Source organism: Nyctibius grandis, chromosome 6 (genome assembly GCF_013368605.1).
Source record: "Nyctibius grandis isolate bNycGra1 chromosome 6, bNycGra1.pri, whole genome shotgun sequence".
Taxonomy (NCBI): domain Eukaryota; kingdom Metazoa; phylum Chordata; class Aves; order Nyctibiiformes; family Nyctibiidae; genus Nyctibius; species Nyctibius grandis.
The window spans coordinates 13816334-13842822 of NC_090663.1; the positions used below are offsets into that span (position 1 = coordinate 13816334).

Genomic DNA, 26489 nt, shown 5'->3' on the forward strand with positions numbered 1-26489 from the left:
CATTTTGGCTAAGAGTTCCAATTTTAATGAGAATATTTGTCAAAGTTGAGCTGCCCCTTGGTAGGTGAGGAAGTTTTGTCATTAACCTGCTCATTGTTAGAACTTTCTTTATTGTGCTGACTGATATGCTCGTGCTGCTCTGCACAGAGCTGTGCAATTCTTCTGCAGCGGAGCAGTAAGGTGGAAATATGGGCTGGCTGGCACAATACCAGGTAGCTTGAAGGTTTAGTAAAGGTGATTAATTGCACACAATAATTACTGAGGTCAGAGATAGTGGAATCAAATCATGCCACCTCTGTTTGTTTCACTGTTCAGCTGGTAACTAGGTCCCATCCAGATACACCTTTTCTCCTCCTTACACCTACTTGACCTCTCAAGTCTATCCTATTGATTTACAAAATAATAAAGTAAATATTCAACATTCAGTGAAGTGTTAGACTACCCCAGTTTTTCTCCCACTGAGGTTCCACCTCTCTCTTGAGTCATCAAATTAGGAATATGAACCTCTCTGTCCAAGCATGTCAGTTGTCTTGCACATTTTCTACACAGCTGTCATCCCTGAATTTTTCATTTTTCCACTTTCAGGTTTTAACTATTCTAGCCCTTTACAACAATAATAATAATAATGTTGGTTTAAAAAAAAAATCAAAGGAACCTACTTGCAAAAATCATCTAAATAACTAAACAAAAGTGGTCCAGTATAATCCAAAAGCCTAAATTTGCCAGGATGATTAATCTGTGGGGTGTCAGTGACAGTGAATAAAGATATTAGAATCTGTCTCTGTATTTGCCATTTCTCTAGCCTTAGTTGGGAAATGCTACAACTTGCCCTTTCTTCCTGCTTCTGTTTTTGCTCTTAAATACTATGCTTTAAAGGGAGTGTTGCTCCTCTGTGAAAGCCCAGGGATCTCCCTGCATCACACCCAGGGTGCAATCAGAAGGGCAGGAGGCTGGACATCTGTTGCGCTAGACAGCAGGCATCTTGTCAGATCTCCTGGGTGTGCTCAAAAGAAAGGAACTGGCACAGAGATCAGAGGAACAGCTCTGCCTAGAGCTGCCTCTCTGGGGTTGTGGTTAACCCAGCACCCTAAAGGGCTCTAACTCTGTAACAGAGCTGAGTTTGGAAGGTTGTGGAGGGGGGGCTTTCTTTTATTATTTTAGTTGCAGATGAACTTTGCCTTTTTGTGCTAATGTCTTTTTTTATTTTATTTGTGTCACAGGACTGCTATTTGTAGCAGTTTGTCTTTTAATATGGGTAGTAGGGTGATTTTAGTGAGTAATCCACAAAACAGTGCTACAAGTGAAATCGGGTAAATACTGATAAAGGATGATCATCCATTGAAGCCAGTGAATATTTTTTGTTTAAAGGCCTGGGATCAAGCTTATAATTTTTGAGAAGAGATTCAAATCCAGGATTCCATAACTCCTAGTATATTAAAGTGTTGTGTAGTGCGGAAAGGGAGTTGTAGAGTGCATCTGCACAGGGTCTTGAAGGGGCCAGCTGAGCCGGAGGAGGTACATGGGAACAGCGGTTTGGAGGAGATCTGGTTCGCTTCCTCTCCTAGAGGGGATGTACTGGAATCAGTGCTTTCCACCACTTTTCTGCATGAAGACTATTTAATATTGTATTGTAAGGCAGCTGTACTGCTCGCTGAGCACTACGTAGATGTTTCCAAACAAGCTGTGGTGCTGTGCAAACATGTTTGTTGTGCATATTTGCCTCTGCTTTTTGTTCCCCTCCCATTAAATTTGTTATCTTGATTGTTCTCTGCTGTTCCAGTAGCTTTGACCTGAGCAGTTGTAGCAATGTGAGGAGATTATCAATTTCAGGATATCAGACAGGGGTCTCAGATATGGGGTTAGCGTTTTTGCACCCAAAAGATTGCATTTCTGTTGTTGCTTGATAGTGGAATGGCAGAGACAATTGTCTGTAGTCACAGTAAATAATCCATTTGAAGTTACACTTTTGAACTGGGCCTTCAGTTGCCCTCCAAAATAATCTACAAAATCAGAGAGCTGTTGTTCCTTTAAATTCTTTTCCATCATGTAACTATTCTGTGATTCCTGTCCTAAACGGCTTGCATTTATTGAAGATACTGTCCCTTCTGTAAATAACTTTAGCACAGTTTTTTTTTTTTAAAATGTGTACATAATAAATTCAAATTAATCTTGGTAACTAAATGCATTTGTGATTCCTTCCCTTCACTCTGCTTTGTCCTCTACAGCTCAAATATTCCTTTTTACTGCATATTAACTTGTGCTAATTTCTTGTAAATTAAGAGCTAGGTTTTTTTTTGGATGGGCTGCTTATGTCCTTTGACTAGAATGAGGCCATTAATATACTGGATGCCATCCAATGGCCTGCAGTAGTACCAATCAAAAATAATTGTTCAGTGTTACATGGTTGTCTGTAGTAGGTACACATATATTTGAGGCTGTGTGTAGGGTTTAAAAAATTTTGATATACTTTGATTTTTTTTTTTTTTGTGGTATGCAGTGACTTGGAAACATATTTTAGTTGCATGTGTTTTAACAGACACATACATGACTCAGGCAATCAATTAACTGAAGTGAAAATGAATACATTGGTGAAATCTGTTCTGAAACTTGTCAAACTCTAGTTCTGTTAACTGCTCTGTGAGGACCTGGAAGGCAGTGATTTGTGATGGGATGTTAAAACATGGGGACTGATTGCTGGGGGCAATGGGAATTTTCTGAAAGACTGAGGAGATATACAGAATCTCAGCAGATCACCTTTCCTGAGGTGCCATTGAAAAAAATAATGGAAGAAATTACTATCCTTGGAAGAAGAGCTAACTGACTTACAAATACTAAGTTCATCCGCAGAGTATCACCTGCTATGGAACCTCCTGAGTGAGGTCTCATAAAAGCATAACTCATGCTACACTGGAATCTCTACAAAGGAAAGAAGTTAACTCTATTCAACTGTGCTCAACAGGATTATGTTACTATGACAGTTAAAACAACAATTAAACGTACTTAGAGCTTCCTGGTGACTGCTTTCCATATAATTTGGACCTATAGGTATATTGTTATTAAAGCAAGAATGGCTCAGGTCTGTAGCCTGTGAATCTGCAAAAATGAGTGTGGAGCTGTTAGTTAACAATAAAGATGTTTTTGTTTTTATCCACCAGAAAAATGATGAGTGGCACTTACAAAAGTGTTCTACTGTAAGGAAATTCTGCATTTTCCCAGGTGGGATAGGATTTAAAATAACCCTCAAAAGCTCTACTGTTATCAAAATAGATCGATCTATCTCTGTAGGTGGCTAATGAATGGGTATCTAAAATGTGACTAGTCTACAATATACTTAGAAGATTATTCTGATAATTTGTGTTTATATTTTTTGTCTGGGAAAAGTACTATTTTACATGCTGTAGAGATGCTTTTGCTTTTATCCATTCGGTCACATTTTATTACATAGAATTGAGAATTGAAGCAGGAAATGTAGGTCATCTCAACCTTGTGAGAAATGCGCCTTGGGCATTGGGAGCTAGGAAAGTTGCCTTTCCCATACAGTCACTGGTTGATTATGACTGGTTTTTAAACTATAACGTAGGTGAACTGGCAGTTCCTTCTGAAGTTAACATTGTACCAGTGTCCACTGTCCACTTTACTATTTTCAGGTGCTAGGGTAATAAAATTTATTCTAAACTTCTTGAATATTCAGAATTGTGCTGTATGAAGAACATATTTACGTCTCATGGTCACAAGCATAATAATGGTTATGGGTGGCCCATAGTAGGCTCTGCAGTATTATAAGAGAAAGGTTGAAGTAAAATGAAAAAAACACTATTTCTTTGGAGGCAAAGTGTCTAGATGAAGAAGCTTTTTCTTTTTTTCCACTGTACCTGTGTTTTTGCTTGATATTTCAGCTGAGATGACTCATTAACGACTTTAGCTACCAAAAATCATGCTGAAGCTGAATAACATTGTTCAAGTCTGAATCAAGATTGGAATGTTGAATTTTGGATGACACAATTTAGTAAATTTTTCTTGTTATCATGTTATTTTATCCATATTTATTACTTGAGTTTATGGGTATACTTACTACTTCTCTTGATTACTGTTTATTACTGTAAGACTTATTTTCTAAAGATATAACCCTCCACTTATTTTTCATTTATTCAGTACAGAATCAAATTTTAAAACTTGCATTTCTTTAAATGGAGTTATTTTTCACCAGAAACTATAAAGTTCTTTCTTTTCTTACTCTAAGTAATCAAAATTCTTTTATGCTACACTTTCACAGTTTTTGCACTAATTAATTTTTCTTTTTTTACTGTTATGTTTTATTTATATTTAATATCTAGAAGCATCATATAGCAATTCATGACTTAGTTCTAGGCCTTTCTTGCCATGGAAAAGATTGAGGTAGTGGTAAATCCTTTAAATCTGTAAAGCAAGTAGAAGAGAAATTGGAAGTTATGATTGGAATACGGTTCAGCTGATTGGTTTTCCAGGTACCTTAAAAATGTAATGGATTTGCCAAAATGTGTAACACAGAGTAATAATTTGTTAATCATGTTAAATATTTTGATCTCTCACACACCAGTCCCCCAAACTGTTGAACCGTTGATTGAAATCCAATCAAGTTTATTTTTTTTGTTGTTCTTTTTCTTGAATTACAAGTGGCCCTGTACCTGTAAAGTGAAGTGAGACACTTGGTATGTTCCAGAGACTGCTGAAAAGGTGAATCGTGATTTAGAATCCATTACTCATTCTATCCTCTTTTTTTTTTTTTGTGAAATATAAAATATATTCAACTAATCTTAAGGTTTGCAATAAGTGCATAGAACTCACAGTGCAGGAAGTGGCTATTTTTATTCATGGAGTGATTGTGGGTCTGTATTGTGGTGGCTTCATGAACTTGCCCCTCAACTGACATATGGTGAGTTAATAAACAGGTTGTTGGTTGAAGCTTCTGAGTCAACAAAGTCAAATTTTGTCAGAGTAGAATATTTTTTCCTTCTTTTTTCTCACTGTATTTACAAGTTTAATTTTTTTTTTACCCTGACCTTTATCCAAACAGTAAATGTGGGTAGTCAACTAGAAGGGAATCTAGGCACTTACTGGTTCTAACCCTTTCATTCAGGAATCAAGATGCATGCCTTTCTGCTGTAGACCTTGTGTGTCTGGGCTTTGTGCCTCTCTGAGTATAGAGAGAGGCTTTGTGTTGCCATAGTCCCTGCTTTTCAAATAGATAGGCTGGAAGATATATCTAGGGAAGAGTAAAAATAGAAATGTCTCTATGCCCACCAACACAGGTTAATGGGTTGTTTTGGGTTGTGGATTTGTGGGGGGTTTCTTTGTTGTTTCTTTGGTTTGTTTTTTTTTTTTTCTTAATGCCTATAAGAGAAGAGGGTGATTTTCTTCATGTTCTGGGTCTAAGCTTTTATTTTACCTGAAAGGTACAATTTTTAGCTGTTACGAGTTACAGGAAAAAGACTGAGAACAATGTTTTGAGATTCCCTGTGCAATGTGCTCTAGGGGAACCTGCTTTGGCAGGGGGTTAGACCAGATGATGATCTCCAGAGGTCCTGTCGAACCCTAACCATTCTGTGATTCTGTGATTCCCATTTTTTCAAATTCTAAAGAGTGCTTCAAAAAGTAGTGCTGAACTCTCTATTTTTTAAGGCTAATTTAAGTGCTAAATGTAATTTGAACAGCTTTAAATAATGCATATTATATTTAGACCCTAAAATATTTAGGTAAAGGTGTATTTGTGAACAATCAATTTCCCTTTCCACCATTGTAAATGTTGCGGAATTATTATAGATTGGCTTTGCGCATCGATATTATTTTAGTTTTTCTTTACAAATTGACTAGGGAAATAATACTAGCAACCAATTTTGAATTCAAATTTTCCATACAGTTAAGGATTTTGGATGAAATATATTGATTAAATAGTCTTTAGTTTTAGTCTTTAGCATCATAGAAACTCTGTAGATTTAATAGCATGAAATTCCTTTATTAAGAACAATAATACCTCAAGTTTCTTCTACTCACTGAAGAGTTCTTTGTTTCAACTTACTTAAAGAATATTGCTAATTTATTTTTCATGAATCAGCAATTATGTGTAAAATCACAGTAGCACCAGGGTTTATTTGTTTTGTAAGGTAGGTTTGATAGATAAAGAAATTTAAAATTTAACTGGATTTCTATTTTTTTCATAAAGTGTGTATAATAAATTTAAGGAACAGATTAAATTTTATTGCATAGGATAAATCGATATAGATTATTAAATTTGGAAGGAAAGACATCTGATATTACAAAGCAAAACAATTATTTCACTTAAATTACTTGAGCAAATAATTTGTGTAGTTGGTCTTTCTTCACTTGCTTTTTATAAATGAAGGAACTCCATGGGAATACTGTCAAACAGCCTGAGACTTGGTGTCCTGAGTTCTGTTTACATTTTGTCTGATTTGACTAGTCATTTTGAGCAAGATATTTAACTCCTTGGTTTCTGTTTACCGGTCCTTAAAGAGGAGAGTAAAACTTAGGTGTTTAGTTGAACTCACCAAATGGTGTTTGTCTATACACACCTGAAATATTAATCATTAACCCTTTAGAAAGGATGTGATTTTCATTCTAATACAATTTCTGAACTAACTCCTACGCAGAAGTAGATTGGAAAAAGCAACTTATTGTTTGAAGGCAATTTGGTAGCAATTTTCTTGGAAATATAATACTCCAGGAATGTAGTTCAGTATTAAAGTAGGAACCTCTCTGCTTTGTTGGCAATTTCATGATGAAAATTATGTGGATATTTAAAATGAGCAGAGGATGTGGGTTTGGAAAATAAGTCAGCACTGACAGCACTTGTTGCTCAGTTTTTTCTTGTGGAGCACCAGGTTATTAGAGAGCAGAGAGGAAAAAAAGCTGCAGATTAATCTTCTATAACCACTCATGAAGCAAACTAATCAGGGGATTTCCTAATTATTGTAATTAGGGTTCTTTGTCTTCTGTTGATATTCTCCTTGAATATTACATAAAGATGATTTAAATAATTGAATACTTTTTAAGCTTAGAGGCATGCTGGGGAATGAAAATGAAGTTAAATACCTTCATGTTTTGATTAGAGCATTTCAAACAGTATCAACCCTGAACATAAGCAGTTTAGATGTATGGTATTTTTAAAAAGTAATTTTAAAATGTTTTTCCAGTTTTACAATACCTTTTCCATATATCCTGGTGCTGTGAGACTCGATAATTATGAATAACACAATTATGAGTTATAACTGATACATTAAGGTGGGAAGTGCTTTCTTATTAATACAGGAAATAAACTATTCCCACTGAAACACCACCAACCTCAGTTAATTTATGGTTGTCCCTGTGCCTCTTGGGAATCCTGACCATAGACCAAATTGGGTCTTGAATAAGATATGATTTCTGTTTATATGCTATATTCATCATAACTGTAAAGAGTTTAATTTCTGTGGACAGCAGATTACAGTGGATAGGGTTTAGATAAGATGATGAAATTTTGTGTAACTTCCTCTTTTCTGATGTATTTCATTCAAACTCTAGTATACTATGCAATAATGTATATACTACAAGGAAGTCCAGTGTGGTTTAAAACTGAATATTAAGTCTGATGTTTGATTCTGCTCAATGCTATAGTCTAATTCTGTTACCACTACTTTGTTTCTTCCAGGACACGAGAGAGTGCTCCCACAATGGCAGAGATTTGTGTGGAAGATTTTGTTGAACACTACATGACTCTTAAATGCTAAAAGCAGAAGGCAGTAGCTGGTAGCTCAGTGTGGAGCAAAAATTTTATTTTAAACTTCAAAAATAATTATGTCAAAGAAAAGTCGTGCCAAGGGAGAGAAGTCTGACATGGAGATTGAAGCCCTGCAAGCTGCTAATGAGGAGCTACGAACTAAACTAACCAACATCCAGATAGAATTTCAGCAAGAAAAAAGCAAGGTATTTATCTCTCTATATTTTGTGATTGTTATTCTTCACAGTGACACTGTTAGAAACCAGCAGAGCTTGAATCTCAAACTAGTTCACTACTAAAATGCATGGGCCTTAAAAGAAAAACATGTGACAAAGAAGTGAAATCAGAAGAACCACTGATGAGCTGAAATTGATGCCAACTATTTTAAATAAAGTGCAAAAGGAAGTAAATACCCCCAGACATCCAGTCACTGAAATTTGCAGTCATAGCAATACAAACGGCACTAGCTTGGTGTGACTTAAAGGCAACGAGGGAGTTTTGTATTTTATCTTAGCACTGAAAACTGTATGTTGTAAAAAGAAGTGTCTTCAAAGTCAAACATCAGCACCATATTCAAAGCATATCACTTTAAATGCCCATGGAAAATGTGAATTAATTGGAAATCATCTGTGTAGGAGTCCTGGTTTGATTTGCTGAGGTTATGTGTGCTATTGCTCTGAGCTGTTCAGTGATGCAGCCGATTGCTAACGAAACAGGTCCATCAATATTTGTCTATATCTAGCACATGTTCAACAGGTATTTGAGTAACCAAGCGAACACCTAGGAGAAATTATTCATTCATGAACTACATATATTTTTATAAAGATTCGTGTTTTCTTTTATATCTCTGTAGCAGTTGAAAATATGGACAAGCCAATAAGGTTATTTCTGTTCTAATAGTTTATTAATCTCAGTCAGTGCATTTGACTTTGCACAAGATAGTCCTGGAGATGAATCCATGTGGAGATGGATTTATCTGTGTTTGTTTGGTGATACTGTACTTGCAAGAATCTCGAGGACTTTCAGTGGAACAAGTATGCACTGAAAACGTGTTCACTTTATATAACATAGCTTTGGTCTAGTCTTGTTTTTATCAGTGTAAAATTTGGAACACGTGAATAATAATATTCCTGTGTGTTCTAGTTTCTTTAACAGCCTTGTGTTGATACTCAGCTTTGAATGGTCTTGTTTTTTGTATCTTACTTAAAAAAGCAAACAAAAAATCCTCTACAAATATAATCTTCAGAATTTATTTCTTACAGAGGAAAAGGAAACAATAAAGCCTTAATTCTTGTTTGACTGATACAATAGGTTCAGTATATATCAACCAGCTAAATTTGTGTTGCCTTGGAAATTTTTCTTCTTCGCAGATGAAAGCAAAAAGTCATATTTCTTAAGGGTCAGCAGTATTGATGAGTGAACAGAAAAGTCAGATTTTTTTTTTTGCTATTATCTTCCTTGTCCAGCTTCTCCCACTCTTGTTTGATATAAGGAAAATAAATTATAAAACGAGAGTGACACAAACTGCCTCTGCTTCTTAAAACCACACACCATGAAATTTACCTGTGGCTGATATGCTCTAAAATTGAATATCCAGCTGATAAATTCTATTATTTCACTGACATTTTTAGTGTCTCAGTGCTTCTGTCTGGGAAGAGACTTGTGAGACTTACACTTACATTAGTAAATTTTTCTGTTTAGCTATTTTGTCTTATTTACTGTTTTGTTCTGTATTACTTCTAATGTAGATGTACAGATGTGAATTTTATTATCATCTTTTAATTGCATTAAAAAGAGCACATAATTATAAAGTTATCTTATACCTTGGACAGAAGAAATAATTAATTTTGAGTGTTTAAATTACTCAGAGTCTAAAAAAATCTACAAAAAGATTACATGAACCCTAAGAAGAGTTTAGCCCTGATATGCTTCCAAGTTTGATGCATTACCTGGAATAGCATGAAGTTTAACTCTGATTCAATTAAGAATAAAGTGTAGCTACAAGACCATGACAGCTGTAGGAACATTTTCTATAACTAGTCTGCTTATTTACCTGTATCCAGTCTGGTAAGAGTTGCTTCAGTTTGGTTACCTGTTCATCTTTCTGCAGTTTGAGAATTTCATATTTTCTGGAGTATTGAGGTTGTTATAGGAGACACATCTGTGTATTGTGCACATACATGTGCAGAGAAATGAGTGGGCTCACATATGTAATCTGTAGGTGAATATGAAACAGGAAATTATAGCCAGAGTGCTCTAAAATCCTACTAAATATACAGTGCAGTCCATAGTAAATTCTGCAGCGTGTTGGAGAGCCTTTCTGGGAGGATGAGAGGAAAGAGGTCTTCAACCTCTTTCCCACATCTTTGCTGTGGTATTTACTCTAAAGCATTTAACTAGTATTGAGCCATGTAGTTTATTTCCCACCATCACTGCAACAGCCTGTTCTCTCTCTGTGCAAGAGCTATATAGGATGCCTTGACTGACAAGATGAGTAAATTAAAGCCATAGAGATTTTCCCTCTTTAGACTGTAGCTTAAAAATGAGAAACAAAACCAACAGAAATGATGGTGTCGTATCAGAGGAGTAAGAAATACTGTGCCTGGAGAATTCTAAATAAATTAGATGGCTTTATTGGCACAGAGATAAGAGGGAATGTATTGAAACTGCTAGAGAGACAGCCCCGTGGCCTCTGGGACATAAACTGTATTAGGAAAGGTAACAAACTCTTGTGGGGCCAATTCATTTAATTTAGTTCTCCTAAACTGTTTTGTCCCTCACGTATATGCCTATATTGATGATTTATCTGAGGAAGAACCTTCTAATTGATGAGAGACATCACAAATGGAAATTAGTCTTAACAACTTCTGCCTGCAAAGTACTGGTTTCTTTGAAATAAAATTTTACTCAAGAGACATCCAAAACTTCGTACGTGTTTTCCCAGTTCATGTTGTTTCATTTATTCTTGAGCCATTTAAAGAAATTTCTCCTGTAAAATTGTTGCCCTCCATGCTTATGCAATACCTGATCCAAAATTGATATGTTTGCAGTTCTTTGAATATGCATCATTGAGGATCTTGCTGGTGGTGTTTTGGGCTTCTGGTGTACAAGCAGCTGGATTCATTTATGTCATCAAAGGGGTGAAACAAAAGTTGTGGCCCTGCCTTAGTTCCCTTTTATTGGCTTTTGTTTTGGGAACACTTGTTTGATGTGTTTGGGTAGCCTGTTGATATGTAGCATGTCCTCCTGGGATTGTAGGTTTCCTGCCATGTATGGAGAGCCTGGAGAAGGAAATGCATGAGCTGAACACGGACTCACGTACTGCCCTCTCTCTGCTAGCGGAAATGTTTGGTTGGAAGACATCCAAAAAGAGTTGACTGAAGCACAAAAATTATACTTATTTTAACATGAATGGAGGCAGGTTTCACTCTAACTGAACCTTGAAGTCCAGTGCAGTAAGCACAAGGAGCTGCAATGAATGAGCATGGTCTTGGTAGTCAGTCAGGAAAAAGTGAATCAGCTTTCCAAGTGCCTATACTGAGATCCATGAATATTTAGGAACAAGTATTACAAAGTGCATATTCCTACTGAGATGGTTAGTAAACATTAGAAGACAGTCTTCCAACACTTCAGGTAATATTTTGTTCCTGATAACAAGGTAGTATAATGTTTGCGCTTGCTATTGCTCCATGTTCACTGAGTTCTCCTATGGATTTTAAATATCCGTATTCTGCTTGTGACTGTACATTTATAGAGTTGAGATCACAACACCCCTAGGAGGTAGGACAAATGAGACGCTTCAACTCAGTTGCTACTGTACTACCTCACAATTTTATAAATTGTTTTTATAAGTTCTCATGCTTTTTCCAGATTTCTTTGCGTTTTTTGAGCTTTGACATCAGATGTTGAATCTCTGTATAACAGTGATTCCTTGTAAGTTGAAAAAAAATCTATTATTTTCAATATCTGGAATAAAAAAAAAATGAGATAGCATGTCATACTGTCAAAACAGCTTTATTTACTGGGGATTAAAAAAGTTGTATGGAAAAGTGTTATGGCCAGTATGTATGGAAGAAGAACTCTAAATACAGTTGTTGATATAAGAATCCAGACATACTGAATACATATATAAATGAATGTTGTTCCCATCTCCTATGTATGGGAAAAGAAATGAGCTGGCTAACCTACTGAACTATAAGGAGTGTACTGAACAGTAAGGAGACACTAGGGTGTTGTAATTGGGAATGAAATATGGCAACCGTCTTGGAGCAGGAAAATGGATGAAGTATTGGTAAAACTACGTATAGTTACTCCTCCCACTACTGACTGGGATTAAAGGGAAGCACATCCCTTTGGTAGGTTGTTTCATGACAGCAGTTGAAGGGCATTTGGATTCAGCTGTTCTCTACGCTTGATATGTAAATGTAAATTCTCAATACTTAACAAAATCACTAAAATGAGAGAATTTTGGGCATCTGTCAGACACTGGACAGGAAGTAACAAAGTTATTAAGAACAACCGTGGCAGTGTTACTTCAGAATTCAAAATTATTAAATGAGTGAATATGCTAGACATGATAGTGCAATTTCTAACCCAGGTAAAACAGGTACTGGAGAGGACTGAGACATCCATAGAGAGATATTAAGCAATGATTATCCTTAATTTGCAGGAATCAACAAGAAAATATGATAATTAAACCTTTTAGATTGTATCATGTCGGAAGAGGTTGGCAGTAACGCAGTGCAAGAGATCCTAAAAATGTCTGACGTTACAATGTGATCTACAGGAAAATTCTGCACAGAACTGTAGTGGGGCCTTTAAAATCAATGTATCTTATCAAATTGTATATATAAACTGTATAAGTCTAGAATAAAAGGGCAATCACTGGAGTCTTCAGAAGTTTCTAAGGGATCCAAGTATAACACAGGGAAAAGAGGTAAGTTTTCATATATTCAGATATGAGCAGAAACACATTTTCTGTGGTTGTTTGATATTGTCATGTAATCTTGAGAGTTTATGTCAAAAGAAGTGGAAATGCTTGAGGCAAGAGAGATTGCAGTAGATGTGGTGCCTTGATTTTTTTTTTAGTTATTCTTTTTAAAGATTTATTTTAATCTATTTGTTGCTGGAAATGGGCATGCAAGAAGAGGATATTTATGAAAGTAGACAGAATAAAGAGCAAACACAGGAGAAGGAACAATGAGAAAGATCATAGATAAACAGCAAACAGTAGATGCAGCTGGACTAGAAAAATGGTGACTGAGTGTACTGTTTTTGGCTGGGATAGAGTTAATTTTCTTCATAGTAGTTGGTATGGGGCTGTGTTTTGGATTTGTGCTGAAAACAGTGCTGATAACGCACTGATATTTTCGTTACTGCTGAGCACTGCTTACACAGGGTCAAGGCCTTTTCTGCTCCTCACACCATCCCACCAGCGAGTAGGCTGGGGGTGCACGAGAAGCTGGGAGAGGACACAGCCGGGACAGCTGACTCCAACTGACCAAAGGGACATTCCACACCATATGGCATCACGTTCAGCAATAAACTCGAGGGGAATGTTTACAGGGGGGCCTCTGCTTGGGGACTGGCTAGGCATCGGTGGGTTGGTGGTGAGCAATTGTTTTCATTTGCATTACTTGTCTTTCTTGGTTTTTATTTCCCTCTCTTTTTTTTTTTCCTCTTTTCCTTACAATTTTTAAAAATTATTATGATTTCTTTTTAGTTATTAAGCTATTTTTATCTCAACCCATGAGTTTCTTTCTCACTTTTACCCTTCCAATTCTTCCCCCACCCCACTGAGGCAGGGCAGAGTGAGCAAGCAGCTGTGTGGTGCTTAGTTGCTGGCTTGGGTTAAACCACATAACTGAGCAGTGAACACAAGTTCTATCAAAGCAACGTCTGATATGGTGGAGTCATGTCTGACTGCTGCTTCTGCCACTTCTAAGCTTTTATTAGAGGAGAAAGAGATTCAGAGGAGTGGTTGCCTGAAAGCAGAAACAAGGCGAAACAGGTTGGGTTCTTGGACAACTGGAAGTCATAAAAGCTACATTCAGAAGATTCAATATGATCCTATAATTGGGAAAGAAGCCAGGAGATTTCCTAGGCTGTGGACTGATGTGACCGCTTATCACTGCCAACAAAAAGATGAAATCAGGCCTGCAAGTTCTCCAGAAGTCCTTCACTATCTTCCTTAAGTTTGAAAGATCTACATTTGCAAGTTGAATACTCTACAGAAAAGTTATCATATCCTAAAAAGTACAGATTTTTAGCATGTTTTTCACCTGAAATAGTTTAAATTTTGTTCATTTTAGCACAGAGGTCTTGCAATCCAGTTGATGGAGAATTTATCCTTGACACACAGAATCAGTTCAAATAATTATCAACCTTTTGTGTTGAGCATCTTCATCTTTTTGTTCTGATGCTAGCCTGTTGCACAGTAATTTTCTCTTGCTACAAGATATATCACTATGCTGTGTCATTTCCAAGTAAGAGCTTCAGGTGTCCAGCGGTTATAAGTCATCCACTGCCCTAAGACTGACTGGGTAGTCTTTGATATGGAGACCAAAGTGTGAGTTTGTGTTTGGGGAGACATTGATTACTGCTGCTGTTTCTACTCAGCTCCCTGCTGTAGCAGTGTGTGGAGTGCCTTTCAGAGACTCAGCTTTTGGGGTTGCTTCTCCTCCTTATCCTTGGACACCATACCAATGTAGGCATATTAAAGTTGATCCAAGTAGATCTACAGATCTCCTGGATGAATCTTTTAGACCTGTCCCCCCTCCAAGTGGATTTCTGTTATGACTGGAGACTGCAAAGCTGATTCCTTTCCAATTTCAGTATCAGCCCTTTTTCACTTATAACCAGGAAAAGGTCAGGCAAAGCAAGCTGCTTCACTTGAGGTGACACCTACAGTTTTGATGTGATTGATACAGATGCAAAATACCTATTCATGAAGAGCTTTCCAAGTGGCCTAGCAACAGCTCGTTAGTCTTCAGATACTCAGTTCAACACCTTGGCCCTGGCACTGGTGAAGGAAGATATTGCTAGGAAGGCAATACTTTCCTTTTCCAGCCAGCTGTGTGGTGGAAGGTGTGTACTCAAAGGACGCATTTCTTTGCTGCCTGGAAAACACAAGGGAAGAAGAAAAGCAAGAACTGTGCAGGGTTTAGCAGCCAAATTGGGATTTCAGAAGGATATAGCAAGTTGATTTGTTATGTCTGGTCACAACCTGGTAATACCAGTTTTTCTCTGTCTAATTTAGAGTAAATTGAGTTGGCTCTGAATAGGGAGCAATGACACCTTGTGTTACCCTGGAGAAGTGATGTTTCAGAGCACTTTGCGGAAAGTACTCAGGAATATTCAACATAAGGCCCAGAAAAATGTATTCCTATCAAATTTTGTTGAAATTCTTCAAATGGCTGTGGTTGGAGCCAGCTTTAGCTGCATTGGTTATTGTTGGATTTGTGTGTACAGGGACATACCAAAAAGAGAAGGAAAGAGATAATTTATTACTTTTAGTTTTTCTAATTTTGTCCCTCGTCATGTCACTGGAAATGAGGTCTGTATTAAAACATGCTTATTTTCTACACACTTACCAAAATAAGACATTTGTATTGCTCTACTCTGTTGCAGGGAAGAAATTTTTCAAGATACTGCTGTAGATGCTTCTGCAATTCAGTAAAGCCATATTTTGTCACACAGTGTGATAGATAATTTGCCAACTTTTTTTTATTTCTTGTCCTTTTACTTAGATGATTCACTTTAATTTAAAAAAAAATAAAAGCAAGGTAAACTCAGATTTTTAAGAGAAGCGTAAAAAAATGCTGCTGGATATGTTCTTTCTCTTTCAAATATCAATTCATATTAGACTATATGACCCTGCTTTTGAATGTAAAAAAGTATTGGGAAACCTTTCTGGTGATGGGAGAATCCCTGTGGAGTTAAACTAGACTGTACGAATCTGCTTAGCGTGTGTTTACAGTGATGGAAAAAATGTTGTGACTCATGAACATGAGTCAACTCTGTGCTCTTGCGGCAAGGAAGGCTGAAAGTATCCTGGGCTGCATTAGGAAGAGTGTTGGCAGCAGGTGGAGGGAGGTGATCCTTCCCATCTTCTCAGCACTGATGAGGGCACATCTGGAGTGCCAGGTCCAGTGCTGGGATCCCCAGTGCAAGAGAGATATGGACATACTGAATCAAATTCAATGAAGGGCTCTGAAAATGGTGAATGGATTGGAGCACCTGGTGTACAAGGAAAGGCTGAGAAAGCTGGGATGGTTTAGGCTGGAGAAGAGAACGCCAGACACTCTCAGTGGTGCCCAGCGAAAGGACAGGAGGCAGCGGGCATAAACTGAAATATAAGACATATCTTTTAAGTGTAAGATTGGTTTATTTTTTTTTTTTTTTACTGTGAGGTGATTGAACACTGTAACAGGTTACTCAGGCAGATTTTGAAGGTCATGTCCTTGGAGATGTTAAAAATCTAATTGGACATTATCTAGAGCATCTTGCTCTGGTTGACCCTACTTTGAGCAGGGCTGGACTAGATGACTTCTGGAGATTCCTTCCAACCTCAGCTATTCCATGACTTTATATTCCCTAACTCCAAGCACAAGTTTTCAAATTACAGTTCAATTAATTTTTGAAAAGCTAGTGTAGATGCAGTAATATTTTTAAATGGAAGACCAGTAAACGTACCTTTTTTTTTTCTTTCCCTTGAAGCATGCAAATATTTAAAAGGTAATTTTCTTTAGTGTAATTTAAATAGTAAAATTTCCAAAGTCATGCAAAGATATAAGGTTTTCTTCCCAGTGTGTGGTTTTCATTGTGCTGTATAACCTGTGGTATGACTGAGCTTTCGAATTTGGAATTGCATTGCACGAAGCATTGTGGAAGTGTTAAATGTTGTCCCATTAATTCTTTCTTGAAATCCATGAGTAACGGGCCAGGGGGATTGAAGAGAGGTAGCCAAATAGAGAACTTTGTCAGGAAAGGGAACTCATTACTTAACACAAACAAACAAACAAAAAAACCAACCAAATAAAAAACTTCAAAAGTTTGTTAGTTGCTGAAGAAGCTAAAATCTAGGCTGAACTCTGCAAATCATGACAAGTGCCTTGTATCTTGGGTTGCCATTACAAATAATTGCCTATTATGTTACTAAAAATGGGGCTAGTGTTAGGGCTGCCTTTTTCATAGTGACATATTTGGTTGCTTATGTCCACAGCAGTCTTGCCTAAGTGAATCATTTTTAAAGGCATGATCCAGTGCACACTGAAATTTTAATAGAAAGGATGCTGTTGGCTGGACGCTAGATTACACTATAAGTGTGCTTAAATAGGATTAGAATTTATGTATTTTTTAGAAAAAGCAAAGCGTACAGACTTCTTTTGCTCTTGTTGAAGGAAAGTTGCTATTGCATTTGATTTTTAAAATAAACAGTAGCATCTTCTTCCAACCTGATTGATTCTGTAATTCTGTGATCTTTGCTTGTTGGCCTCACCCCTAGTAACCTGCCTTTTTCACAGTTGTCTCTCAATTGCCCACCATAACCTGAGCTGCTGGCAAAAAGCTGTGTGGAGAGTATCCCTCCTGCCTTCCAAGTGATTGACTGTTGTGCCACAAATAAAAGACATCTACATTTAAATCCAAGAGAAAAAAAAAAATTAGTTAGTCCTTAGTAAGTTCATATCATAACATTTTTACTGGGGCAGTGGTTCAGGAGCTCTTGGAAACATGTATGGGTTAATAGGTTACTGCCTTTTAGAAGTGCATAATTTTAAAATTATGTAATTGACTCCAGTTCATAAAACTGAAGTATGATATTTCTGTCTCAAGTGCACAAAGTGCCTTGTCAAAGAAAACAACATCAGATGCAAATAGTCTATGATAATACAATCATATTGTTTTAAAGAAAATCCTTCTTTCAGGCACTGTTCAGACGTAAGAAAGGGAAGAAATAATGACATTTGGCATTATTTTTCCAAGAAGCTAGTTTCTGCTTTGGCAACAATGTTGTAGCAATGTGCACCGATTATTGAAGATTTAATTTAGAAAGGCAGAAATACCTGTTTTATTGGTGCCCTGATATCCTGCCTGACTTTGTTTCCCTGTTGGCTTCATTTCCTGGTTATGCTTCATGTTCTGCCTATGAACAGAACAGCTTTCTTCATTTAAAAAAAAAAGTGCCGGAAATTAAAAAAAGACAAATTGCTTTAAAGTTTAAGTTCATTTTTAAATTGAGACTTACACATATGGGAAAATGCCACACTACTATTTTCATTCAGTCAGTTGCTCTGGAAGCCAGACATGTACAGATCTGCATAGTGTGCGGGAGAGAGGGACGGAGGGCGTGCGGGGAGGACAGCTTATGGCTTTCAGGGAAGGCCTGACAGACAGAGCTAACTTTCCATCTTCTCTGAAAAGGAGCAATAACAAGAAAAGACTTTTTAAAGACCTTGAGAACTAGGATGCATCTTTTTTACTGGGTCATGAGAAGTGATAAGCATTTAAGATGCAGTGTAAAAATCCAGGGCTTTTAGAAGGATTCTTATTCTTCTTGTTTACATTACTCTTGGTGAATCTTTGTAAGTAAAATGACTAGTGATATATGAAAATATTCAGTTACTCTGAGTGGTTTAATATGTGTTCTCACAGACAGCAACAATGCATGTAGGTGTTGCCTTCCCTCAATTCAATGAAACACAAAAAAAATGGAGCACGTATGCCATTTTGTGTAACTCAGTACTTCTCCAAAATCTCAGAATCTGTTTCTCGTATATTCTTGTATATTAAAAATGCTTTTAGGAAGTCACGTTCATTTATGTGTTGTATTGAAAACTGCCTTTCAGTTCAATGCTTTATGTACAGTATGACTAATTTTAAATTACTGTAGTTCTGGAGTTAACCTTGTTTATATATGCCATTATACATTTTTTTTTCGTGTGTCATCGTTACTAGGTTTCATTGCTCAGTTTCATTTCGATTTTCTTTGCTCATCAATAAGGCAATAACTAATAGACTTAAGTAAATAACAAGTGTTTGTTCATTTGCAAATTTATCTATAAACTCACCCACTTGTGATAGTAAATAGGTGAGTAAGTGGCTTAGCTTTGTTATAGCATCATAGAGTGGTTTGATTTGGAAGGAACCTTTAAAGATCATCTAGTCCAACTCCAACCCCCATGCTATGGACACAGATGGGAGAGTCTTAGACTGTCCTATGGAACTGGATACCCTAATGCAAACACTGAAAATCAGTGCTATGCACTATAGGCTTGGAACTAAATGTCCTCACACCAGAAGAAATAACACATGGGTATCTCCTGCAGGTAATTTCCAACAGCCAGACCTACCATTTTGGGAGAAAAATAAATAAATAAATAGATATATCTTTTTTTCCTAAAGATATGTTGTCTGAATCATCCTGGAATAGAGTAACAGTGTCTGTGCAATAAAATCTGCTTATGATGGTGTGTGATTCAGAACTGTTACCTTTTTCTACAGCTGTAATTATAGTGCTGACCCAGCTGGTGCTTAGTCCACAGTGTATCTAGAAGATTACTTCCATGAAAATGTAGATACCTTTCCTCCCTCTCTTGCTCCAGCCTGTTTCCTTTCTGTTTTAATTTTATTTTATTTTTTAAAATTTAGGGTAAGTTTGAGTTTGTTAATTCTCAAAGTTACTGTTGAAAATAACAGGATATTCATTAATATCCTGTTATTCAATAATACCTTCTGCACAGGGAAAGTCTCCTGTCTCTGCTGTCTGAACACTTCAGGTGAAGTTCAGACTCTGGAAACCCTACTGTCAGAGCTGTGGGTTTGATGAGTAACATGTCAGTCTCATTTTACAGTCACTCTTGAGTAGTAATCTCGGATTCATTGGGTGAGTTATATCTGAGGCTTTTGAGTTAAGATGTCCCATTTTTCCTAAAGCAAACACACAAAAGTGCCTGTTTAGATCCAACCTGCTTTCAATAAACAAAGTAATGAAGGTTTCTGGGCCTTTCCTGAACTAGTTTATTGCTTTTAATTAACCCTTCACTTTTATTTTGACTGTAGAATCCAGAACCATGCAAAAAATAATTTGTTTTAATTATACCTTCATAGTAAATGATAGTCTGAATATTAACAGACATCTCCCATCCTTTCTGCACTAATCTGAGGCAAGGTGCAATTCTGGCTTAGTTCAGCATAGATTACACGCATCGTGTGACTGCAGATCCCAACTTTGTACAGCACAGATGCAAGCAGTTTAGGGATATTGTGACAGTGACCAGCATCCTGCTGCTCGGTAGCCTTTTGCTACGGAGCACTGTTTGGTATGTACGTTTGTATTACCACTCAAGGTTAAAACACAAGTCTTTGAAATCTCTGCCTCTGACTTTGCTTTAGATGAGAAGTACAGGTGTAGAGCCCATATTTTGGTTGTCACTGTGATAGGGATAGTAGAAAGATGTTACTGACATTACGCATGATGAAATACATTATAGTCTTTCTGGTATACCATAATAGAGAAGCAAGCCTTTCTCTTCCTTTTTTTTTTTTTTTCTTTCTTCTAAATTAATATCTAATCCCACTTGGAAAAAGCATGGCTTTCCATGCAGCCTGCTGAGCATCATTTTATAATGAGGTTTCATCACAGTGGGTATTACTATAATAGGCTATAAGAACTTTCCCCTACTCCCCTTACAACCCTTAGAGTCACTGGCCTATATTTTCTGAAGTGTCTGGGGATTGTGATTAGCCTCAGTATTGGGGTGTCCTGTCTGAGGCCCCTTGACTAGATTTGATTTTTCAGAAGCCAATTCTTTTGGCTTATCTAATAAGGACTTTCCCATTAAAGTAGCTAAGAAATTAAGAAACCAAAAATCAATGTCTTTTTTTTTCTCTCCCCCTTGCCCCTTTAATTTAGCTTTTATTCCCAATGTTCCTACTGGTAAGAACACCCCTTTGTTGACAGGATCTTTTCTCTCTGTTCTTTCAAGGCAAGATCCTTTCTCATCTGATTAGCAGGAAGTATCTTAGGTCAATTAGTGGGTTTGGGTGTAGGAATTTGGGACTCAAATCCCAAAGACAGTATGTGTGTAAATTAGGTAAGTCAATCAATGTACCAGTATAAGCTGGGGACAGACCTGTTGGAGAGCAGTGTAGGGGAAAGGGACCTGGGGGTCCTAGTGGACAGCAGGATGACCATGAGCCAGCAATGTGCCCTTGTGGCCAAGAAGGCCAATGGCATCCTGGGGTGTATTAGAAGGGGTGTGGTTAGTAGGTCACGAGAGGTTCTCCTCCCCCTCTACTCTGCCCTGGTGAGGCCGCATCTGGAATATTGTGTCCAGTTCTGAGCCCCTCAGTTCAAGAAGGACAGGGAACTGCTAGAGAGAGTCCAGCGCAGAGCCACGAAGATGATTAAGGGAGTGGAACATCTCCCTTATGAGGAGAGGCTGAGGGAGCTGGGTCTCTTTAGCTTAGAGAAGAGGAGACTGAGGGGTGACCTCATTAAAGTTTATAAATATGTAAAGGGCAAGTGTCATGCGGATGGAGCCAGGCTCTTCTCAGTGACATCCATTGACAGGACAAGGGGCAACGGGTGCAAGCTGGAGCGCAGGAGGTTCCACATAAATATGAGGAAAAACTTCTTTACGGTGAGGGTAACCGAACACTGGAACAGGCTGCCCAGAGAGGTTGTGGAGTCTCCTTCTCTGGAGACGTTCAAAACCCGCCTGGACGCATTCCTGTGTGACATGATCTAGGTAATCCTGCTCCGGCAGGGGGATTGGACTAGATGATCTTTCGAGGTTCCTTCCAATCCCTAACATTCTGTGATTCTGTAATCTATGCCTGTCTGAGCATCCCATCTGTAAAACAGTGACAGTGCTGCTTAACTACAGAAGGATAGGTTAGGGCTATGGTTTAGTGGTGGACTTGGTGATGTTAGGTTAATGGTTGGACTCAATGATCTTAAAGGTCCTTTCCTTTCTATGATTCTAGGATTCTATGATGTTGTGGGAATGAATTAATTGAATGTGTATGAGTGTCTAAGTCACTATGAGCATCCATGAAGTGTGGTCCTTCTAGTGCTAGAAAGTTTTCTAGCATTTCCTTCCCAGCATAAACACAAACTCCTTTCTCTCTGTTTGATTCGTTTTCCATCTGCTTGTAGGACACAGTAGACGGGTTATGGACGAGAGTGGTCTGGGGTGGCTGGTGGAGGAGATAAGGAGAGAACTAGAATGGATGCTGCTCGGTTTTATTTTATTACCTAAAACTGTGAGAACTTGTCACCAATAGCACATCTCCATAGCAGATTCCTGCACACACACATGGCCTTTTTCTGGCCCTGGTTCTCCAGTTGTGTACTGGAGAGAGAAGCATCACGTACGCAGTCTTTGTTTGTGAATATTCAGGGTGAGTTTTTAATAATGTTTTAGAAAAAGCTCCCTTGAAGATTTTAAAAGTGTGGTAGCACTTGTTAATCGGTATTTTATATTGATGTTCCAGGTGGGTAAACTGAGAGAGAAAATCCAAGAGGTTAAGCAAGAAAGGGAGCAGGAGCAGCACAAGCACACTGCCTATGTTTCTGAACTGAAAGCCAAGCTCCACGAGGAGAAAATGAAGGAACTTCAGAGTGTCAGAGAGCTACTGATCCGGCAGCACGAGCAGGAGGTAGCGAGAATGGTGAAAATTAAAGATGGTGAAATTCAGCGTTTGCAGTCAACAGTCAATGTCCTGCGGGACGGGGCGGCTGACAAAGTGAAGACAGCGCTGCTGAGCGAAGCAAAGGAGGAGGCTCGCAAGGCATTCGACAGTGAACGGATGAAGTTGCAACAGGAGATCTTGGAGCTGAAATCTGGCAAAAAGCAGCTTGAAGAAGCTTTAAACAACATTATGCAGGCGGATAAAATGAAGGCTGCTGACCTGCGCATGGCCTATCAGTCCCATCAGGATGAGGTTAATAGAATAAAGCGGGAATGTGAGAGAGAGATCCGCAGGCTGGTAAGTTTGTTCAATAATGCATGCTTATTTCAGTCTATAGAAAGTATTGGTATATTGCTGTATGTGCCTACAAATATCAAACCACTTTTGCAGTGACATCTTTCATCAGTGCTGGTTGTTACAGTAGACCACTATTTCCACTACTTTCTCCCCCTTACAGCATAGATGAACCTTCGGTCCATGGCTAGCCCAACTCAATCCAAAGCTTTATGTCCTGCCAAATAGAATATGAGTGAACCAAGACTTTCCAGGATGAATTTTCTCAACAAATCAAAGGAATAGACTTTCCCTTTCCCACTTACTCAACTATATTTCCTTACAAAGTCCTGTTGTTCAGGACAGTCAGGCATTGCTCTTTTGGCAATGCAAGAATACCTTTGTGAGATGACAAAATTAACTTTTCAGAGAGCTTTTATATTTATATTGGAGGAACCAATTGTACTGAACCAAGCAACGTCTTTGCTTCTTCTGCATCATTATCTAGGTCATTTGATTTTAAGCATTGTTGCCCTTTTTCATTTTTAAAAATTTCTGTGGTTTTTCTATTGCAGCAGAAAAGTTCGGGCCTAGGACAGAAGGCTTTTTTCGTGCTTCATAAACCCTAGGATTTCAGCACAGATGGCAAACTATGCTGTTTGTATAAAAGGCAATAATTCCCAACAGTGGGTGCCCCGAGTATTTCAAATTATGCAGCTTTGTAAAAAGTAAAGAATCTAAGATGGGCTGTTCACAGTAGTTTAGAGAGTTCATCATCAAACAACACTTCTGTTTCGTACCATGGTATTTTCCATGTCTATGTATATATCTGATTGTTAATCTGTCTAAACTAGCAGTACAATAGCTATGCAAATAAAATCTAAAATTATAATAAGCATAATATTTGTCATATATCAAGAAGTACAGACTTTAAGTGGAATGAAACATCAGTTTTCTTAAGAAAAATATTTTATCAGTTTGTGTTTACACAGATATGTCCTCTTATTTCTTGTATTCCTTAGGAAAAATGATGGTGAGGGCAAGCTACAAATGTGTAATAACTGTTTAATGGTGGTGATTTTCTGTCTGAGACAATGAAAACTTTTAATGCAGTTAATATTTATACTTCAAATAAATTGGAGGCTGATCAAGTCTCAGGGGTATCATTTCCTTGATTAATTAAAGGCCACTGCAAAGATTGACAACATGAGATTTCTGTAAGCATAGTTTCTTTCATATTTTGTTCCATATTATAAACGTAGAATTTAAAAATCCTGACTATGGAGTACAGGTAATTTTTAAAAGTGTTAAAGAGGAGAGAAGGTTGCTGTGTTGTGGCCCCTGGTTTTCTAGAGAACAGTTTTTAATTAAATTTAACTTTCTCAAACCCAAGAAATAGTGAGGTGAGGCACCTCAAATTCTGTGATCCCAGATTGTCCCAGTAAACACACCGATGCCATGTCTTTGGGTGGTATTGTAAAGGAACCACTTTTCTCTTTCAAGAGTGGATGCTTTCAGCCTGCTGTGATACAAAGAATTCATTCAGAACTATAATTGGAGCCCTTCTGTGCCTCAGTTACTCTGTACATCTAAAAAAGTGACTGTATTTGGAGAATGTGCAGGTAATTCCTGTTACCCACTCCAGCCCCAGAAGAAGCCTGATCTCAATCTCGTGGGCTTTCGCTGGAAGCGTCAATATCTTTTATTCCCACCTCAGGGGAAGTACAGGGAAAAAAAATATCAGGAGCCTGATGTTGCCTCGACTCCTGTAGTATCTCGACTCCTTTCATATAATGAATTTCAGTTTTTTCATTAAATTGTATGGGGTTTTTTTATGAAAGAGAAGTGTTTCTTCTAGGAATTCACAGCAATTTAAGCAGTTTTTGTTATGTCGGGCACTCTTTAAATCTGGGTCGAGGTAAAAAATACTGCCGAGTTTCTCGATGCTGCTCTTTTCCTCTGGGAGAGCAAGTGGGATTATAGAATCAGATCATCTAGATATTCCCCTCCCTCCTCTCCCTCTCGTTTTAATTAGTGCAAGGGATGCTTGCCTTCAATTTCAGATTAACCGTATCAGCTGCAGATTTGGGGTACTCGGCTGGTTTAGTTCCTACCCTTGCGGGATGAAATGGCGAGGATGTGGCAGGCAGTTATTAATATTAGCACAGTTCTGTAACCGAGCTTCAATTAATGTGATTTTTTGTATGTGCGTTGTGTTTTATGGCACTATTAAGAAATCAGCATCTTTGGTATTAACAGCCTAAATGGGCTGGCCATACTGTAATTCAAAGTCAGACAGAGTAATTCAGGATTCAGTGTCTGATTGTCTTGTCAGATTTGGCTGATTTATTTTGCATTTTAGATGACAGGTTAATTTTGCAGATGTATTTCATATAGATATTGCAGCTAAAAAAAAAATCATTATTTTTACCGTTCATTTTAATACCCATGACTAATTTGAGTAAAATCTTGCATTGTTTTGGCTTCCTGTAAAAAAAAAAAAAAAAAGGTAGTGAGAAAGGAAAAAAGGAAAATCCATTGTGTATAAATATACGGGTACATTTACATTGTGTGCATAAACAACCGTGCTTATATTGTACAACTGTCAGTATTTTAGAGATATGATTAATCAGTTTTGAGGTTATCTTCACGGTTTTGAATTGAGCCATGAAAAATACCCAATAAACCTCAATGCAAACAAGATTGGATAGGGAAGAGCCTAGTGCCTAAAAAGGGAAAGTAAAATAGCTATTTGGCAAAAAATAAAACACACTTTTTCTCTGTGCAGTATGAAATTATACTGAACTTTGTCAGTTCCTGTAACTGACTTACTATAACAGTGATATCAATGTTTTCATCAATTTACGGAATGCTTGTGGACTTGGATTTATTCCTCCCCTCCAAACAAATTATATTCTTGCTGTATATATGCATCAACACAATGTGCTGGCAGACAATATTTCCTGAGTACCTGAGTCTTAACAATTATATTGTTCTGTCAATGTAGTATGAAGACTATGCTGATACAGATTCAGGTACTTAAAACCAGAAATAACATTAAAAACCAGCAAATAGGAAAAAAAGAAGAAAAAAAAGCAGAAATAGCAAACTGAAAAATAATCTGCATGAAGGAGTAATGTTAAAGCCTGTTTTAATGGATCAGTTTTTTCCAAAAAAAAAGAATATATGAAATCATAATTGTACTTTTTCATTCATGGAGCTTCAGTATAAACAGCCCTGAAGCTTACATTCAGCTGAGGGCTGCATGGGCAAGCATGCACATACCTAAATAACTCTATATCAACAGACTTCTGTTCTAATGGCATCCTTGTGAGCAGTATGTCTGGTTTACTTCTGAGGCCTGGGCTGGTACAAGGTAAATTTAATACAGACCTGATTAGTGGTGAAGATATTAAGTTGTGTTTATGAAGTAGCTTAAAGAGCAGAACTGTACTACAAGGGCATTTAATGTTTTAATTAAACATTGAAAAGTACACAAAATAACAGTATATTTCAGCTAATTTTTTTTTGGCTCAATTAAGCTTGCCATTTAACTGACTTATTTAGTTTTAAAATCAGGTTTAAAGTTAGTTTTCAGTGGTAAGTAAAGTTTCTCTCTTTTGCCTGAAATTGCTGAAATAGCATGTTCAAATTGTTGGTGAGTTTTGGCAGCAGACCAACCTTGTTCTGTCATCAGCATAGCTGTGAAGGAGGGTATGAATATTAAATATATCATGTTATCTAGAGGTTACAGTCATTCTGTGAC

General features: G+C 37.4%; 1 protein-coding gene across 1 annotated transcript in view; it reads left to right on the forward strand.

Annotated features, from left to right (window-relative positions):
* Positions 1–26489, forward strand: part of JAKMIP1 (janus kinase and microtubule interacting protein 1) — a 173964-nt gene that overhangs the window by 69041 nt on the left and 78434 nt on the right. Inside the window, exons 3-4 of the mRNA XM_068402689.1 lie at positions 7685–7959; positions 22253–22747. Coding sequence (XP_068258790.1) covers positions 7831–7959; positions 22253–22747 — 624 coding nt within the window. The 5' untranslated portion in view covers positions 7685–7830. The remainder of the gene's footprint in view (positions 1–7684; positions 7960–22252; positions 22748–26489) is intronic.